Source organism: Misgurnus anguillicaudatus, chromosome 19, assembly GCF_027580225.2.
Source record: "Misgurnus anguillicaudatus chromosome 19, ASM2758022v2, whole genome shotgun sequence".
In the NCBI taxonomy this organism is placed as follows: domain Eukaryota; kingdom Metazoa; phylum Chordata; class Actinopteri; order Cypriniformes; family Cobitidae; genus Misgurnus; species Misgurnus anguillicaudatus.
Genome location: NC_073355.2, coordinates 24387902 through 24408254, shown reverse-complemented (window position 1 = coordinate 24408254; position 20353 = coordinate 24387902). Strand labels below are relative to the sequence as shown.

General features: G+C 39.3%; 1 protein-coding gene across 1 annotated transcript in view; it reads right to left on the bottom strand.

The window, feature by feature from the left end:
- The window catches only part of cacna1aa (calcium channel, voltage-dependent, P/Q type, alpha 1A subunit, a), a 114553-nt gene that overhangs the window by 80502 nt on the left and 13698 nt on the right, over positions 1–20353 (bottom strand). Inside the window, exons 4-5 of the mRNA XM_055193737.2 lie at positions 9902–10008; positions 8991–9130 (exon numbers count right to left, since the gene is read on the bottom strand). Of these exons, the coding sequence (XP_055049712.2) occupies positions 8991–9130; positions 9902–10008 (247 nt within the window). The remainder of the gene's footprint in view (positions 1–8990; positions 9131–9901; positions 10009–20353) is intronic.

The following is a 20353-nucleotide window of genomic DNA, read 5'->3' as shown; positions in this document are numbered from 1 at the left end:
TTAAAATGTGAAGTTTTAGAACTGTTTTTTGTCATAAATTTTCTTTGGGGGGGACGCAAAGGAATGCATCGTACACAAAGGGGGCCGCACACTGAATAAGTTTGAGAACCACTGCTGTATGTACTACACACTAACCATATACATACAATTTGTAAGTACAGTAGTGTTTGTTATTAGTTATTATATAAGTACCTGTTATTAACACACACTTACATGTAAGTAGTAAATATTTTTATTGTATATTCATTTGTAAGTACAGTAGTGTTCCTTGCTAGTTACAGTAAACATACACTATAAGTATGTATCTGTTATCACCCAGTACTTATCTAGAGTTACATAATAACTAACAAGTTTGTACCACTGGTAAGTACAGTAATGATACCATTTAATAAAAACTTAGTACCACACATTTGTTTGTAAGTCTAACATACTTACCATATATGTACAAGGTAAGTACGTACTGTAACATAAAGTGCTACCGCAATTCAAATAGCCAAAAAAACTGTACCTTCATATCAAAGATGAAACGATTGTTCGCCTTCAGCTGTTTCACGGCTGTATGATAGGTGGTGCTAATGGACAATGAGTCATGCAGTGCACACAAAGCACAGAAGAAGCTGCTAACCCTTCAAGCTTCAGCATTGAGAGCTTAAAGAGCACCTATTACGTTGCAAAAAAAATTGTATTGTATGTATTTAGTGTAATACAATTAGTTTGCATGGTTTATGGTTCAAAAAACACATTATTGTCCAGATACTGTACATTATTGTTGCTCGAGTTGATTTTGTACAAAGCTCATCTTTCTGAAAAGCGCAGTGTCATAAGCAAACCATAACAATGTGATTGCCCTGAATACATCTGTTGTCAGACAAAAAATGTCAGATGAATTGTAGGCAAACAGTTTACTTCCTGGGCCGGTTGACTTGGACACAACGGTCATTATCATAATTCCGCCCACTTCTAAAATATAGCCTGTAAGTAGTTTATGTTTTCATATTTAAAAAAATTTCTACTGACTAAACAAACTTATGCGTGTCTCATCAGTAAAGCGGGTTCGGAGATTAGTAGGAAATCGTCATCAACTGCTTTCAGAAGGAGCGGCATTACTTCACAGAACCGTATTTCACTGAGAAGATCGCAAAAGACTTTCAAAGACTTTTCAGGTCCAATACCCTCAAATTCAAGGACTAAATGTGGGGACACATTTCAAGTGAGAGCAAGGTTACATCGTGTTACCTTTTAAGATACATTGTTACAGTTCCCTTTCGAGGGAACTCGCGGTGCGTTACTACGGTGACACTTTGGGGACGCTTCCAGCTGTAAGTGCGTCTGAATGTGTATATCAAATTCAACCAATGGTGAGGCTTAACGACAAAGACAGGGTGACGCAGGAGCCAGGAAGTATATGAAGAGTTTTGTTGCAAAACAAGATAAATCCATTTTTTTTTACATTTTTGTCAAAACATGTTTATTATTATGTTATGATGTTATTATTTTGTTTTATGATGCTACTTAGCTGTATTTTTTAAGTTATGAAGGTTTAAATCAAAACAAACCAACTGCAGTTGCATTGAAATCAATTGGAATGCACAACCAAAAAACGCGATTTCTGAACAATTAACAAAACGGTGGTTATCTCGTTTTGCAACGGAACTCTTCATATCGCTATCTAAAATATTGTCAAAGACGGTGTTACAGGGACGGAGGAAGTATGGCAAGGGAGACGCAGCGTCTCGTTCCCTTCTCAGGGAACAACAGTTACCCCGGATTTCCACCAACTGCGGAGGGCTGCAGATCGGCTCAACTGCGTTACGGCTCCGCCGTCAGCCAATACCCACCAGTTCCGCATTTGTTGCAGAGCGGCTGCGTGCTGTAGTGACAAGGACCCACGAGGTCTCGCAAATTTATGTAATGATCGCGCGGTATCTAGTTCGCGATATCTAGTTCAAAAATAGAAGCTCTGCGTATTTGTTCTGGAGGAATGCGAATGGCCGGAGCTGTGACAGATTCGGAACGCAGTCAGTGGAAAGACACACATTGACTTGAATGGAAACCGATTGACTCTGCTGCCGTTCCGCAGTGGATCCGCAGCCGTTCCGCAGTCGGTGGAAATCCGGGGTTACATACGTAACCCGAGACGTTTTCATGTGTCAAACACAACTATGCAAAAAAGCATTTTGGTATGAATCAGCATTCGTATACAGAAGATATAAGCATTTAAAGCGAACAGTTTAGCACGTGTGCGTAAAAACGTCTTGAATTTTTATGATATGAAAAGATGGATTTCTTTTCCAGAAAACTTCTTGCATAAAATAGATTCAAGCACTTTCAATCACCTGTATCTATGTATTTATATTTTCAAAAACTTCCCAGGGCCTTGAATTATTTCCCCCAGATTCACAAACTTTCAAGGATTTCAAGGACTCGTGGGAACCCTGGATTTATCGCCCAACCCTACTTAAACATGTTTAAGAAGAACTAAAGGTGTGTGATCTGAGCAAAGCCCCAAATAACAGGAAGAGTGGAATTATGGGATGGGTCCCACAGGTGGTTACACTGTACTAACAGTGGACAGCCCATTGGGAGGCATCTGCCAATCCATCTCACCACAATCCTGCACACACACTGTGAGCGTGAGATGATGAGTATACAGTCGGGAGTGAGAGAAACAGGTGGAGAGCTAGAGGTAAATGAGCATACCACAGCAGAAAAAATACAAATAAAGGTGAAATGGCACACTGCAGCCACATAAAAACTAGGTAAACAAGGGGTCAAACTCTCTTCCAAATAGATAAGTGCCTCTCACGGTGAAAGCAGTTTCAGTCATGACGATAGGATGCTGGTTTTGAAGGAGGTGAAGGTTCTCTTTTTATTTCCAAGTACTGTAGGTTCATTGATGATATTGGTCAAAACACTTAACTAATGGATACTGCCACAGCAGTCATGACACTTGCAAGTTTTCGGTTTGTTTAGAAAACAGACGAAGGTGCATCTCTAACCATGGACCTCCTCACAATACACCATATCACCATAGCAACCGGCGGTTCCTCATTCAGACAGTTTCTACGGTTACTGGGCCCTTCTCATTCATAACTGTTTCCATGGGAACAAGGACCATTTCTCATTGATAGAATCTCAGCATCACTGCACTAACTAGGCAAAAGGAGGGGTCTGATGGATTTATAAGCAAACACGTTTGTCCAATACAATTACTTTTAATTATTAAAAACTATAGCCACAGCGTATGCATAACCATATCTGTTTAGATACTACGAATTAGACACTAACACGTTCAAGGGGTTAAAGGGGCTTATGCGCACAGTAAACAAACCGACACATCCATACGTTTGCAAAAAAACGAAGAGAAGAGAAAAGAAATAAAGGCCATAAATCTGTGTTATATCAAAGGGCCAGGCCTGAGGTGTTGAAAAGGAACATATCATTTCATCTTCAAAGTGCCCTCAACTGAAAGACACAGCCGCCATTTACCTACCACACAGCAGAGAAAGAACAGCTGTGAGCAGAAAGAGCGAGCGAGGTACTTGGTGTGTGTGGAGAGAGAGAGAGAGAGAGAGAGAGAGAGAGAGAGAGAGAGAGAGAGAGAGAGAGAGAGAGAGAGAGAGAGAGAGAGAGAGAGAGAGAGACTCTGTGTTCTTGTGTCTCAAGGCATTGCTGGATGATTGATCATCTGCAGTAGTGAAAAACAGGTTACTGCAGCAGCTCCTGCATAGATTGCTTTCATTGGCTTGCTTTGCTTTTCCTCTCTCTCTCCCTCGCTCTCCTTCTATCTCTATCTCGCTCTCCCTATCTTTCTCTCTCTTTCTCGCTTGCTTTATCAAGCAACCTCCTGTTCTGTTTCCAACCTATTGCTGCTCCAGTTGCATTCTTCTTTTTCTCTTGTGTTGGTCTCCCTCCCTCTCTCTCTCTCTCTCTCTCTCTCTCTCTCTCTGTCTGCTAAGCCCTGGGAAACATGGAGAGACAAACCCAAAATCACGCTGCAATTCCTTCCACCTGCCACATTAGCTGCTCTCTTTCACAGTACACTTGCATCAGAATCTTTCCGTTTAAACACAGAAATACCCATACATACACGCATACATTCAGCTGTCAGAAAGGACAAGTAATCAATCAATTTCAAGGGCACATGAAGCCAAAATAAAGAGAAAATGGCTGCAGCAGACTAACACAGCTACTGTAGCTCTCCTCCCTACTGCAGACAACACACCCTGTGACCCATTTATACACACAGTCACTCAAAGATCAACCAGGAGGGTGCTCATTCTGTATAGTAACCCAAAAACAATACAGACAATATATATCAACACATTTAATTGTTCACCCTATATAGCTCTGGTTTCCATTACATTTATATTACATTTATGCATTTGGCAGACTTACAAGGCATTACAAGATATACATTTTATTACCCTGGGATCAAATCCATGACCTTTTGCGCTGCTGACACAATGCTCTTCGAGTTGAGGTACAGGAATTGGGAGCTAGGGGATCTACCATGACACTTTGAGACAAACAGAAAATGGAAATTGCATAAAAACTTACCACAGCCCCTTCAGACTACATGGGGTACAACTGTATCATGTAGTAGTCAGTATAACGGCTGATGTTACAGAACACATGATTTGATAAATGCTTTATCCACACAATAGCAACCATGCGTTAAACTACCAATAACAGTGAATGGGGGTCATCACAGTTCAGTGTTAGCAATCCTTCTAGCAGAGCTGCATAGAAGATAAATCAAGTTTATAGTAGTAGGTCAAGTATCAATATCTGTCTGATCCAGATTATTACCATGTCTGCTTTCAGTCCTAATTCACCAAAACACAAACAGTGATGCAGTCCAAGATTTAATTTTCTTTAATCCTTTAATAAAAATAAACTCTACTGTCTAATGTGAATACTGTTTCACATCCACTGGACTAACTGATGTTGAGGACAGATATCTGCAGTGGTTCCCAAACTTTTCATTTTGCGACCCACTAACATTTTAAAATAAAAATATGAGAAAAAAATACACATTTTACCTCTTTTACAATTGAGTAGTTTTTATTTTCCTTGTTAATTTATTAATGAAATGTAAGTTTAAAGAGCACCTATTATCCAATTCACGATTTTACATTTCCTTTATGTGAAAGTGTGTGTTAGTACATGGTAATGATATGAGACTGGTGCAAATCCCAAAGTAAACAATGATGCGAATTATTGTTTTCAACGTAAATCTCTTTTCTTGGACTACAAAGAACACAAGATTTGTAGGCTGCAGTTTACTGGCCGATTGACGTGGACGCGACAGCCATTATCATAATTCGGTCCGCTTTTACTCACAGCCTGTAAGTAGTCTATGTTTTCACATTTACTACTGACTAAATCATTATTCAAATGCAAGTTTTGAGGAATGCAGAGTAGCGCTTGTTGTTTGTCGTTTCTACGATCACAATTGCAGACATGTTTTAATGTTTCAGTTTCCATGCCTTACTAATCTGTAACGTTCTGCTCAAGTCGTGCTGGCAAAGTTGTTCGATCAGCTTGGTCATCTGCGTTTTATTGCATTGGGAGATGATCTTCAAAACATGGTCAGGAGCATCACATTTTCGGCTGATGACAGAGGTATTCACCCCAACCACAACAATCTGGTAAGCTGGCCAATCGGAGGACACTGCACTTTTCAGAACAATAAGCTTTGTACAAAATCAACGCATTTCAGGGAGGCAGTATCCTGACGTTGTCATACTCAATTCTAGTCAGAATTTGAGTCTGATACCGCTCCATTGGGCTATGATTATGGGGCGTGTCTCAACCGAAAAATGCCTCTGCACTCAATTGGATAGACCTACAACCAATCAGAGCAACGGAGTGTGTGACGTATGTTGAAATGGCGTCTTTAGCAGCCTGACCGAACTGCTAGTTAATTCGCTACAATGACACTAACATTGTGATTATACTAAGTCTGAGTTAGCTAATGTACATCAACACCTATTATGTTTACAACATTTAATTTATATCACAACATTAAGTCATACAGTAAGACTATCTCTTACCATTTGTACGTTAGGTGAACTTCATCCACGCCGATACCCAATATCGTAGCCTAGCATGTCCCTCCACTTATTCAGCAGCCACGATTCCGGGCTTCCGAAAAGACGCTGGCAACGACCGCTAATTATATCCATCTCGTCATGCACGCCGAGTTGCATCAACGTGATACCCATTTCAGTTGCTTCTTTGGTCCTCCATAAGTGCGACCAAAGGAGAAACAACAATGACAATAGGGTTTTCACGACTCGTCTTCATAGCGACCATCGGAGCTAGCTGATAAATTAAACGTTTGCCTCATCCCGTAGGAAGGACGGCAAAAACATCTTTCCCATCAACAAATGCCTTGATCGCGTTTCTTTGTTCCTCTTTTAAAATCAATGCTCTGTCGATATCTTTTAGAACAGACTCAATGTCAGAATCCACACATTTGAATTCTACAGCGGCAGCCATTTCGTTGTAAATAGATTCAACACACGCGCTCTTCGGTGACGTGGTTGATCATGTTACTGTTGATTAGGGGTGGAACGGTACACACAAATCCCGGTTCGGTTCGTACCTCGGTTCAGGCTTCACGGTTCGATTCACTTTCGATACAATGGAGGAAAAAAGCAAAACAAAAATGAAGAAGGCATTTTTTTTAAGCTAATCTTAAAAACATAGGTGTCCTTATCAGTGTTATTTTGAGATGTCATGAATATGAACTGAAATGCATTTAACATACTATCTCATATTTCAAAAATATATACCACTTTAAGTAATCTTGTACTCATCTTTCATACAAATAGGAGTTCAAATGTATTACAAGTGTTACCTAAATACATTTTTAAATTACATTTTTGGCCTTTTTTCATATCAATGTACTTAAGAAAAAAAATAGTCTTGTTGGATGAATTAATAGGTGTGACCAACTTCACGAGGCGCTGCAAAAAAATGACAAGTGGATGACATCAGAGTAACGCGAGAGCGATTTGAATCAAATTAGCCTCCTCCGCAAAATTTCTCGCGGTACTCTGTCGCTGATGGCGCTGCGTAAAGTTGAGCACGCTTAAAAAACTGAAAGCAGCTGAACTCGACAGAACTGCCCTGCGTATGCCTGTTGTATATAGCAGGACAATTTATCTCCTACTTCTCAGCGTGAGAAATACAAAGTGTGGCATTTGAACTGACTGAAATGCGTGTTTGTCAAGGTGAATGCGTGAGACTTGAGAGCCCTGATTAGATGTATTTCCACTCACATACCTAATAACTGCTGAACAACGCCGACGCAAAGTCCCCGTCTTTTCCACCAATCTCTCGCCTGTACTATTGTAACTGACTGGAAAACCGAAGTTTTGCCAAACTTGCGATCTTAAAGGGGCCGGCGGATCCTCACCACCATTTGCCATACTCGATGTCGCTGCTATTTCACTCACTGGACCGTGAACCTGACAAAAAACTGCAGAGTGCCAGAATGTAGACGGTCTCTGATAGAGCGCATACATAGGCGGAGCTCGGCTGCATCGGCGCCAATCAGAGCTTCAGAGCTACAGCGGGGCAACAGATTAGCTGTCCATAAAGAACCCGCGTATCTAACAGTAGTTCTGCATTACATTAATTATTTTGCACGCAAGTTTTTTTATTTTCATACCGTGTATTCTCCGTTTAAATTCATGCACCGAACCGTGACCCCCGTACCGATTCGGTTCGAAACGAATACATGTATTGTTCCACCCCTACTGTTGATCATCTGTCCATCATCGTATAAAACCCATCCTCACAATTTGATTGGTCGACCAGCTTTGGGACTCGCATAGTAGCTACTCAACGGAAAAACCCCAGAACGATCTTCCCGTTTTCAAAATGTTGTGGGCGGGGCTAAGATCGGCTGGCACCCAGGCTAGGGAGGCAGGGCATAGAGGAGCAACAATAATGTACATTATGTGGAAAATAATGTGTTTTTAAACCATAAATCATGCGAACACATTGTATTACACGAAGTACACAAAATAACATTGTTAGTAACGTAAAGGTGCTTTTTAAGTGAAATTATTTATGGTATATCATATCAAAATCATTGTCATTGCTAGTCATTAATTCGACTAAAATGTTTTTGTCTCATTTACCACAAGAGCAAAGCGACTTTGCGTGAGCCACTGTGCGACCCATAAGTTTGAAAACCCCTGAACTAGATGACAAAATACAGGCGACAAATATAATAGGTGTGTCTACCATCAGATTCTCATCCTCTGTATCTCTTATTACTTTTCAAGACTCAAATTTCCAGACTTTTCCCTAGATTTTACAGACCGTGCTTATTATGTTAACATACTAACTGTAGAGCGAAATGCTATTATGTCACAAAACCTTTCCACACTTTTCAATGCTGCGTAAAAACCCTTAACATCTACAGCCCTGTGCTGTCCTCTTATCCCTCCACCTGTAGGTTTCTCTTCTCTCTTTCACTCTCAGGTGACATTTGTAGTGTGTCCTCACAGCTTGTATCCACAGTGCTGCTCTGATCTGAGCTCACCATGAGCTCATTAGGTCAGGAGATCACAACATCACTCACTGTGCAGTTACACTTACAGTACACACACACACACACACACACACGCAGAATGTGCAACTTAAACCAAAAGCAATGCATTCCTCCATAAAGCTTTCTACAAACGCTTTTTCGGCATTTAAGAGATCAGATTTAGGTGCCCGGATAGCAGTAGGGAAGCGAAACTGTATAACCAAAGTAAAGTATTTCAGATCACAACAGTCTAATGCATCCTCCTCAACCCAACACTTAAGACAAACTGTGTTTTGGGCTGTGTATGAGCTGTTATCTGTTTTGCATACTTCCTTTAGTGCACTAAAACAAAACAGTTCTGTCAGAGAATGCAATACACAAGTGAATTCCCGCCATGTGCCCATGCATGATGTGTTCATAACTGTTCATAACTCACCCAGTAAGCACCACTACAAAGTCCATCACGTTCCAGCCATTTCGTAGGTAGGAGCCCTTGTGAAAGGCAAAGCCCAGAGCCAAGATCTTAATGCCCGACTCAAAACAGAAAATGCCGATGAAATAGGGTTCTGTGTCCTCCTGTGAAAAAAACCCCACAGAGGTGGAGAAAAACAGCACAGTGAGAAATTATAAATATGACCCAGTCTGTGAAAACACAACTAAAGTCATTGTTTTGTGATTTATTGTTTTCTACATAAAATAATTTAACAACATCAAGAACACTCTTTAAAGAGGGGCCATGGCACAAGACTTTTTTAAGATGTCAAATAAATCTTTGGTGTCCCCAGGGCACATATGTGAAGTTTTAGCTCAAAATACCATATAAATAATTTATTAAAGCATGTTAAAATTGGCAATTTGTAGGTGTGTGCAAAAATGTGCCGTTTTGGGTGAGTCCTTTAAAATGCAAATGAGCTGATGAAATTCAAACAATGATCACAAGGATGGTGGTTTGTTGCAATAAAAACTCAATTGTGCTTTTCTCTGCACTAAATGGCAGTGCTGTGGTTGGATAGTGTAGATTAAGGGGTGGTATTATTATAATAAGAGCTCCTTATGACATCATAAGGAGAGCCAAATTTCAACGACCTATTTTTTCATGTGCTTGCAGAGAATGGTTTACCAAAACTAAGTTACTGGGTAGATCTTTTTCACATTTTCTAGGTTGATAGAAGCACTGGGGACCCAATCATAGCACTTAAACATGGAAAAAGTCAGGTTTTCATGCCATGGCCCCTTTAAAATTGACAGAGTAAGGCCCGTCAGACATTGAAATCTTACAGTGACCAATTAGTTGCCTGTAAACGTAGTTTCTGGTTTTCCAAGAAACTTCCAACAAGCTGCACTTACCAAGCGCTCTGACATAGGTGTCTTGTCCCCATCCGGAAGGTGCTGTTCCAGGGCCAGGACGATGCAGTTAGCGATGATGGTAGCCAGGATCATGTACTCAAATGGAGTGAGAATCACTGGTTAAGGAAAACAACTTGACACAATGCTACTCCAGGTGAAAGCAAAGGTATGCAATTTACATGCTCTCTAAACATTATCTCAGACCCCTTGCTCAATCCCAGAATCCCCTCTGGCAGTCTGATGCTCGGCTTCCGTTTAAAATGATTTAAAAACACCCCCTTATCTCAGCATCAGTGGACACTTACAGTACTTTAGCCCTCAAATCTCCAAATTCTGACTGTTTGGTAAATCATTGACCATGTGCTAACTGGCAAAATGACATTGGCCCCTAAAGCTCAATTCAGGTAAATGTAGGAGTAGCCTATATATAGTAACAAAAGTCAGCTGCTTCTCAAAACAAAGCAAATGCACATCCTGCACGGGCCAAACAACATCTTCCACTGTCTACTTGTACGGCTGGTTAAGCCTGTGGCAAATAAGGTGGGATTCATGCTGAAGTAATACAGGCTGAGTATGAGTCAGGCAGATTCTGAATGCTTTAAATGACCTCATAGCTCGCTGCGTATTCACTGCAGCTTAATTTGTGTATGCATGTGTACTGTGAACCAACACAAGCTTAAGGAAACAGATATTATCATCATCTCACGTGTTCATGTGGTTCAACTAATAGAGCATAGCGTTAGCATCGCAAAGTTCATGGGTTCGACCCAGTGAGCACACATACTGATAAAATGTATTGCTTGAATGGACCGCAGGTCACTTTGTATGATAATTATCTATTTTTAGAGACAGTTATTAGAAGTTGTAGATAATAGAGTTTATAAAGGTTTTATATTTAAATGCCTTAAAAGCCTCATTAGCTGCGTTTTCATTACAGATTTGCGCAAAACTTTAGCATTATTTTTTAAATGTTGACAAAAGACTATTGCGAAATGACATCATTTCCTTTAACCGATGATAAAAAGTTTTTTCCTTTCGCGTTAAGTCATTCCAAACATTACGTCGACTGATGTTGGCAGGTTTACTAATATCACATCCACCTAGGAAACATTAACGCTAAGGAAAGCCGATTATACACTCTTAGAACAGATGTGTTATAAAGCAACACATTCGTTTTGAATCAAAACGAATGTGTTGTTTTTTTATCCACCCATCTCTGTGTTATTACTGAAACAATGCTTGATGAAGACCTGAGGGTCGAAACGTTGCTTTTATAATAAAAAAAACTTTTTTGAAGCAGAAACTTTCAGTGGGCGGACTTCACATTTCTTATTCATTTATATATTCAGTTGTCCTGCACCTGGCCCTAATTTTGGTATATGTGATGTGCACACCATTTTTGTATTTTTTTATTATTGAAACAACACATTTTACTTTTAACACAACTTGTGTAAATGACACATAATGGGCTCTATCTTACACCCGACACAATGCAGCGCAATGCGCGACACAAGTATATTTTGCTAGTTTCCACCCTGCGCAATTATCATTTTCACGTTTAGCGCCACGTCATTTAAATAGCAAATGCATTTGTGCCCATGGCCGTTCTGGTCTGAAAACGTGGTGTGTTTAGGCGCATTGTTGGTGCGTTGCTATTTTGAGGCAACTAAAATAGACTAGGCGCAATATGTTTTTTTTGTTATTTAAAGAGCGCATTAGTAATATGCGCCTATAAACGGGACGACAACGCGGGTTTGCTCATCACATACATGAATGCGCAGCAGCACAAAAGCTTTTAAATATAAAAGATTAAAGGATTGAATGTAAAAGATTATTATTGGGTCTCTTGGACATAAATGAGGACTAATTATGAGACGTTAGAAGGCACAAAGAGCTGCTTCACCTGTAGCCTGGTAAGTAAATAAATGGTTTGCTTTAAACAAATGCATCTGTTTTTAAATGTTTTTTTAAATGCTACCTCACGGATTTATGGATGACTCTAGTCTGTACCTGTGGATATGGTGAGATGAGAAGCATTTTTAAGTAATGCTTAAAAAAACTTGTGAGGCTGTCCACGTGCTGAAACGTGCGAGCCGTTTTAAATTTTTTTATCTCCTGTTTGTTACAAATAAAGTATTTTTCTTACATACTTGTAAATTATTTTTTGATGATATTGGGTAGCCACACAATCAATTTTAAATCAATTAAAAGCCGCTTTTTTACTTCCAAAGAAAACAGGTTTTAAAGGTTTTAATAAAAAAAATAAAAATTTCAATTATTATCAAAATAGGGATTAGACATAGCGCCAGCGCAACTGGTTTTTAAAGGGGATGAGAGCTGAGACTCTCATTGGTTTATTCCATGTTACGCCCAAAATACTCCCATTACTCATTAAAAAAATAGGACCAACCCTTTTCGACCATGTGCTGGGCACACAAACCATTTTTCCCGTCGTTAAATTAGCAAAAGTGGATTCGGACACGCCCATTTAGACGTTGCGCTGTGCGCTTTAGACAATGCGCTTAGATTGTTAAAATAGGGCCCAATGTGTTAAAATGACACATAATGTGTTTAGCTTAACACAAAAAGATGTAGGTGTAGATGTTCTAAAAGTGTAGGAGCAGCAACATATAGTTTTTTTTTCGAGGTGATAGTAGTTTAATTTAAATCAAAAGAGAGGAGATGTTTACATTGCAGTTTGCGAAATACAAAACGTAAAAAATCAATTTGTGCAATTTAAAGGGTAATGGAAATGCAGTTTCTCACGATCAAGAAATTTCAACCTGCGCTGCAACTCCAAATAAAGGTCACTTGGCCAACTGGTGCGTATTTTTTATCTGCTAAAGCATTTCAATTTACATTTGGCACTTGACAGGTGCTAATTCTGGACCCTGCTTATAGGCTGACAGAGAGAGAGATCTGGCAGGCTTTCAAAGGCTCTCTACTGTAAAAACCTTTACAATAATACCCGGCAATGAGTCAAGCATTACAACACATTACCACTCTTAATGCCTTTTAATTAGCATTGGCCTGTGCACTGAGCGTTTGTGTGTTTTTCCACATGCATGAACAACCATATCAATGTTGTTACGTATGATCATTCCAGTGTTTGATTTACAACCGTTGCCATTGTGTGTGGCCGGAAATTCTGCCTTTTTTTGGAAGTGCCTGTCGAGATGGTAAGATGAAAAGGAAAAGTGGACATCCCGTTTCTGATTATTGAAATGTGTGTGATATAGCCGCAGCGCGGTAAGTGTTTGTGGTGCTTTGAAGACCCCTTGCTTTCTCACTCACTGGCCTTGTGAAAAGGGGACTCTCCTTTAAAGAGAGGATGAATATTCACGGCTGTGATCTGTTCTGCCTGAAAACTTTAATTATGAACCCACCTTTTTCCCTCTGTACAGCACTATATATAGCAACGCCACAGAGATAAAAGAAAGTGGGAGACAATGAAAGGAAGAAATTGTCCCTTCTCTGCCTCTGTGGGTGTTTGTACCAATTGAGCTACATGAACTAAATAAAACGGAAACAAAGATGACCAGTACGCATTCATACTCTCACGCCCGCATGATAATTAATCAGTGTGGCCTGAATAAGTTAACCTAACCACACAAAAAAATGTGCTTTTGAATCTCACTGCATAAGATAAAGTAGTGGCTTTTAAAACATACAAACATCCTAGATCTTTACATTTACATCTCCTTACACGCACACAAAGTTAATACACAGTGCTTGACAAATTTATTAGACCACCTGCCTTAAAGACCATCCAGCATCGTGAAGTGTTTTAATGTGCACTCTTTTTTAGATATTTTTCAACATTTTACCATTTCGAACAAGAGTGAGGAATGTCAAACTGAATTCATGCTTTTATACTCATATCTGAGTCCACACAACTGTAAGTACACAAAGTACACTCTGAGAAGTCAGAAATTAATAAAGGTTAACATTTAACCCTTAATTTTCTATTGAGGGCTCCATGTAAATAACTGTATTTGGGCACCTAAATAATAAAGTGCTTTACTACTTCTGCCTTTCTTATAAGAGTAAACAGTACAATTGGATGCCAATCCATAACAATTATATTTTAGCTTTTAGAAATAGTACTGCGGCTAAAGAGCTTACACATAAAAAATATTTTGGTAATCACCAATACTGTTGTGGCACAAACTTCCATTGGGTTGTGGTCTAATACATTTGTTAAGCATTGTATGTGTACCAACCGCCCTTCAAAAGTCCTGCACTTATCTAGTCAGAATCCCTTGTTCTCAAACTCTCCCGGTACAGCATCAATCTCTCATGCATCACGTCAATTCCATTCCTTCATCTCTCCTCCACGTCCCCTCAGCCGGCTGCTCCCTCGCTCCACCTCTCGCACTGAACCTGTGCATTCATCATCTCCCTTCATCAGCCCATCTCCATTCAGCCAAACGCAGTCTGCACCGTCAGCACGGCTGCCTGATGTGCCGCTCGACAGAGAGATGGATAGGGAAAAGATGGAGAAGAGAAAGGAAAACTATCTAAAATAGGACAAATAGATGAACGTGTTTTTAAACCCTATAAACACAATCAAATTCCACAAATACACTGTCATGGGTCTGCGTCGAAAACACTGATGCTGGCCTACCAAGCAAATATATCTTTGGAAAATGTGTGATTTTTATTATTGGTGCTTCTGTAATTGTAAATACAAAATAGAATATTCCATTTGTTTTCTGAAATATGCACAAGAAATAATCTTTAAGACTATATCATGTAAAGTTGTGACTGCTTTCTACGGTGATTTCTATAAAACCATTTACCATACACTTCTTTCATTTAAGAAAACTCACTCACCTTTGCTTATATATAGCATTTGGTTATACTGAAGTTAATAAATTAAGCAATGATGTACGGCAATTACAAAACAGACAACTAAGAGAGGGAAAAAATTAAATTTCCATATCAGCTGACATAAATTAGTTAGGTAAGCAGTGGTGTGGAAACTTCATTACAAGTCTGGACAGGTGTAATATACAGGTTTGAGCAAGGATATATTATCCCCACACACTGTTTTGTCACACTAAACAAATGATATACTGAGAAACTGTAGATGTATTATCATCAAGAAATTAAGATGACTTTACCTACACTGTCAGAAGGGTCGCTAGCTGTTCCTTGGCCTACCCTTTTCCAAAAGTACACCTTTGCACTTAAAAGTTCATATAAGTACCTCAGAGTATTTCAAAGTTATATACTGGTACCTAAATGGAACATATTACGACCTTTTTAAAGGGTAATGCCCCAGTTGGGACTAAAAGAGTACATATATATACACTACGTATTTACGTTTTACGTCTATTACATAGGCCTGCATACAACATTTGCCTGCAAAAATCTCCAGAGACACCTTTTATTCATATAATTCTGCACACTTAATATTTTGGCTAATTTGATAGAGCTTTCAGACCAATATGAGTAAAGTACTCTTTGACATATTAAGTTCCTATGAAACAAAATTATTGTTGTTTTACGTACACTACCGTTCAAAAGTTTAGAAACACAAGCTCGTTCTTTATTTATATTTTTCCACATTACAAAATAATAATAAATTAATCCAAACTATAACACAAATGTAACCGTGGGAATTATGTTGATTACTAAAAGCATCCAAAATAAATTAAAACTCTGTTATATCTTATCATTTGAAATGCAGTCACCCTGCTTAAAAATTGCAAAGCCGTGTCATTTAGTGTATGAATATGTTAGCCTTATATCAATAAACTGATGTGCTCTAAAACATTAGTTTTTGGATCAGTGATTTATACAACATCATTCTGCACTTTAGCTACTTATCAGATTCCAGGTTGTGAGGTAAACTAAACTATACAGGCTATTTTAAAAGAAGAAAGGCCACTCAATATGTCCCACACTAACTTATTTTTTTAAACAGAAATTTCATCATCGCATCGAACAAAGCTGAGAATCTCAAGACATTCCATGAGTCTCTAAAGGTCCCATTTTTACTGTGTTTTTGAAGCTTTGATTGTGTTTACAGTGCACAATATAGGTGTTCATCTTTCACGTGTAAAAATTTTTTTTTCACACAATTTACTAATTTCTATAACGTTGTTTTCACTGTCCTAAAAACAGGCTGATGTCTTCCTTGTTCTATGAAGTCCCTCTTTCAGAATACGTATCGAGTTCTGATTGTGTAGTTTGTTTTGAGTGTTGTGATTCGACACTAGCTTAGCTAAGCCTGAGCCGTTTGAGCTTAGCTGGCGACTGAATTATTCCTGTGGGCGGAGTTTAGTCAGAAACTCTTATTTTGACATCATTCAAATGGAAAGTAGAGGGCTGTAGTCCAAACGGGCTGTTCACTGTAGGCTTTGAAAGGGGACTTGAACTTTGAGATTTATCCGAGGGGCAACCTTCCGATCTCCCTGATGAAGCCAATAAGGAAGTGACTTAAACTGCAATTCCTTCTAGAGGCAGGCTCCAAAAGGGAGTCAATTCCCATATACCCCCATGTTAAAATGGCCAACTTTACAGTAGAAAATAATATGTTTACAACCTGGTACAAAAGTTTGCCCTTCATGACAACTGTAAGGGGGGTGACATTTTTTGTAACTCCTCCGTTTAAATTATATTAAGCTTTAAAGTTCTGCATAATTCAGGGAGTGGCCACTTGAGTGAGGGGTGAACAGCCACTGCGGTCACTAGAATCGAGCTAGGCGGGCGTAGTTTCAGCAACCTAGACACCTTAGCTTCACCCACGTCCCACCTCTTTACCCATTTTCGGATATCCGCGAGTGATGCGAGATGACGCGTGGCCAAGATGGCGACGGCAGCAACGCCTACTTTAAGCTTCAAAAACGATCTTCAGAAACCAATGGGGGAAGTCACGGACACTACCTCCATCTTTTTTACAGTTTATGGTTTTATCATTTTGCAGCTAACAGCAACATTATACACTAACTAAAGTTTAAAAAATGGGATCAGGAAAAACAGGACCTTTCAAAAATTTCAGTAGATCATCCTCACGATCAGAACAGAAATTGGGATAAAAGTCCATTTTGGCTCATCAAGCATTCTCTACCAATGCTTAAGTTTATCGAAGAGTTGCAAAATCCCATACAAAGCTGTGCTATCAAAATGGCTGACTAGACACTTCTGAATGCATGCGCTTACAGAAGTCGAACGAGTTGAAGAAATCAGATGCTGTTACACACTAATCCACTAACACAGTACATGAATGAGTATGTCAGTCAGTCAGTCAGAAAGTGTGTGTGTATGTGTGTGCTATGCATTTGCATGTGTGTGAATCACTGGTGCGGTAATTAGCCGTAGTAAACGCACTACAGAGCGACCCGAGAAACCCAGCCAGTGAAATGTAAATACGTATTGATTTCCTCATCTGGCTGTAAGGTCCCAGGCTGTTTGCTTTTCTAATGCTATCTCTAGCATTCTAGAGCTGCAGTTTGAATAATTTATTAAGTAGAAACAGGTGCGTTTTTCCCTCTTAATGCAGCTATAAAAGATTGGCCTGTAGTTACAAGCACTAATACTCTCTCCATCTCTTCCCTTCACGTTAATCGCTCATTTAACCTTCCTTTACCCCTTGCTTCTCTAAATGCTCATTCGGTCTGTTAGGATTGCCATTGATACTGTGTGTGTGTGTGTAAGTAGTAAATGTATTACTGGACAGTACAGTATAGGCTTTACACTATGCTCTCCTCTATAAATGTAAATCAACTTCTTGATATAATTCATTAACTCGTGTTATTTTATGTGTTGCAAGGTTATTTTGAAGTAAATGTGTTTTTGTGGAAAAATCTATTTGCTAATAGCATTTTAAATGACCCTCTTTCCTCCTTCCCAATCTCAAACTACAGTTGAATCTTTTGACAACCTGTTGCAGGACTAGTCATACCGCCACTTAAAAGTATAGATAATGTTGCATTTGCAGTATATTCTGGCCAAAAACATTCAATTACACAAAAGAAGAGCACCAAAGTGCTTGTTTTTAAATGCAGTTTGGCGTGGGTAGATCTAACACAGATAATATACCTCAATAAAAAACATCCCAGTAAATACTGCGTACTGTATTGATACAATAGAAATAATTGAGTAAGCATTGACCTACAGTAGCATGCATTATGTGTGCGTACACACTTGCAGCACTGAAACATGTAAAAACTGTATTAGAAACATTTGATATAACAATATCATCACACTGTCAGGTAAAACACTTCAGTAACCTGCGCTAGCAAGCGAGTGGGTGCATGTGGCTGAGAAGAGGCAGCAGGTGGAGGTGCGCACAAATGAAAACAACATTAACAACAGCAGCACCTGACTGTACTGTATAAACACCAGTACGAAAATTCAAGCCAGCGTTTTTTTCTCTCTCAGTGCCCGAAATAGCTTTCTCCCAAGTCAGCATCACACACTCATACCACCCAGCCTCAGAAATGAATAATTTACTACTAGAACACGAGATACAGAGCAAGAGAATGAGAAACCCATGAGAGTCAAGAGGAATGTTGGGGTAAGATGCCAATAAAAACGCATTCCACTGAACTGGCTGCAGATACTGTATATATCAAAACGTATGCAAACGCCATTTTGTTTAGGCTATTGATGTAGATCAGCATTATGGAACTGGTTCGGATATGTTGGGTGGATGAAATGGGTTATTGATGGTAGCACTGATTGGTTTGCAGCATCTGAGCTTACACTTACTTATACCGAGACATTAGGAAGAACAAAACCACCAGATTGGGTGGTTACAAATCTCTCTTTATTGCATTACACAACTGGTGCTCTTAATTTGCTAATGTGTTTTTACACACCATCAACTGTATAAGCATATTACAAACTAAATGTAGGCACATCAGTCCACTCAACTGAAGCTGGGAAGATTTGGGCACTGAAAAGAATGTCAAATAAATGTACTCAATTCCAAACCACTCCTTATTTAAAGGGGTGGTTTAATGGAATTTCATGCATTCTGACTTATTAACAGAGTTATAGAGTTGTTTCCTCATGCTACATGTAGGCAGTGTGTCAAAAAGCAGTTGGGCGTGTTACAGAGTATTTCTGTGCCGGATGCACTTTTTGCCAGGGTTCGTACAAGTTACGGGTCCAGGGGTTTCTATACGTATCACTTCTTTTTATGGGCACTTCCCCCAGGAAAACCCTGCCCACCTGTCAATCAGCGGGAGATAGAGACAGAGCGCAGTTATGCAAATTTGAAAACCACGCCCACCGGGGGGGAAATCAATCCAATGGTCTCCATTGACTTTGTATTGCGAGAAGCCGCCTCCTTGTCATTTCTGGCTTATAACAAAAAACTGAATAATGCCTAAAAGCTGCTGTGTGACAATATGTACAGCTAACAAGCCAAAGACCCCAGAAATGAGTTTTTATAAGCTGTCGAGCCGTAAAACCCAGTCTTTAAGGAGAATAAAGTGGATCGCCGACTACGTTTCCCCCTAGTGGACGCAGTTCTACTAATAGAAGTACTATGAAAAGTTGCCTGTATCCATTTTTGTGTCTTTAAAGACTCGTTTTTTGGGGTCGACAGCTTATAAAAACTTATTTACAGATTAAACTTAAAAACAGAATAATACCTAAAAGCTGCTGTGTGACAAGGTGTACATCTAACACGCCAAAAAAAAAAAAAAAAAAGTTTTTATAAGCTGTCGACTTCAAAAAACGAGCGTTTAGACACAGAAATGGAAACAGGCAACTTTTCATAGTACTCCTATTAGTAAAACTGCGTCCAATCGGGGGAAACGTAGTCGGCGATCCACTTTATTCTCCTTAAAGGCTGGGTTTTACGGCTCGACAGCTTATAAAAACTTATTTCTGGGTTCTTTGGCTTGTTAGCTGTACATATTGTCACAAAGCAGCTTTTAGGCATTATTCAGTTTTTTGTTATAAGCCAGAAATGACAAGGAGGCGGCCTCTTGCAATACAAAGTCAATGGAGACAGTTGGATTGCTTTCCCCCCCGGTGGGCGTGGTTTTCAGGTTATGACGCGCTGCGCTCTGTCTCTATGCTAGAACTTGCAAACATCACATCACGAAACAGCTTTGTTTAATTTCAAAACTTAACAATTGCATGAAAGAAGTGTCTTTCTGGATGTTAGGAGAAGAAAGACAGTCTTATGGAAACAATAAATGAAGAGTTTGGTTCCAAAACGCGATAAATGCCATTTTTGAAAAAAAAAGAGTTACTGCCAAAATCTGTATTATATCAGGTCAGTAGTTAAAAGTAAATTCTTAATTTTACGCAAAATCCAATATCCGCAGTGTTATTCTGTCATCTTTTCCCCCTTTTTTCCCAAAATGCGATAAACGCCACTCCTCTTTTTTTACAGAATGCAATAAATCTGCTCCAGATATTACAGCGCACCATTCACGCAATGTAAACAAACAATAGCAGCGCGCTGAGTACACGGAGTCCTAG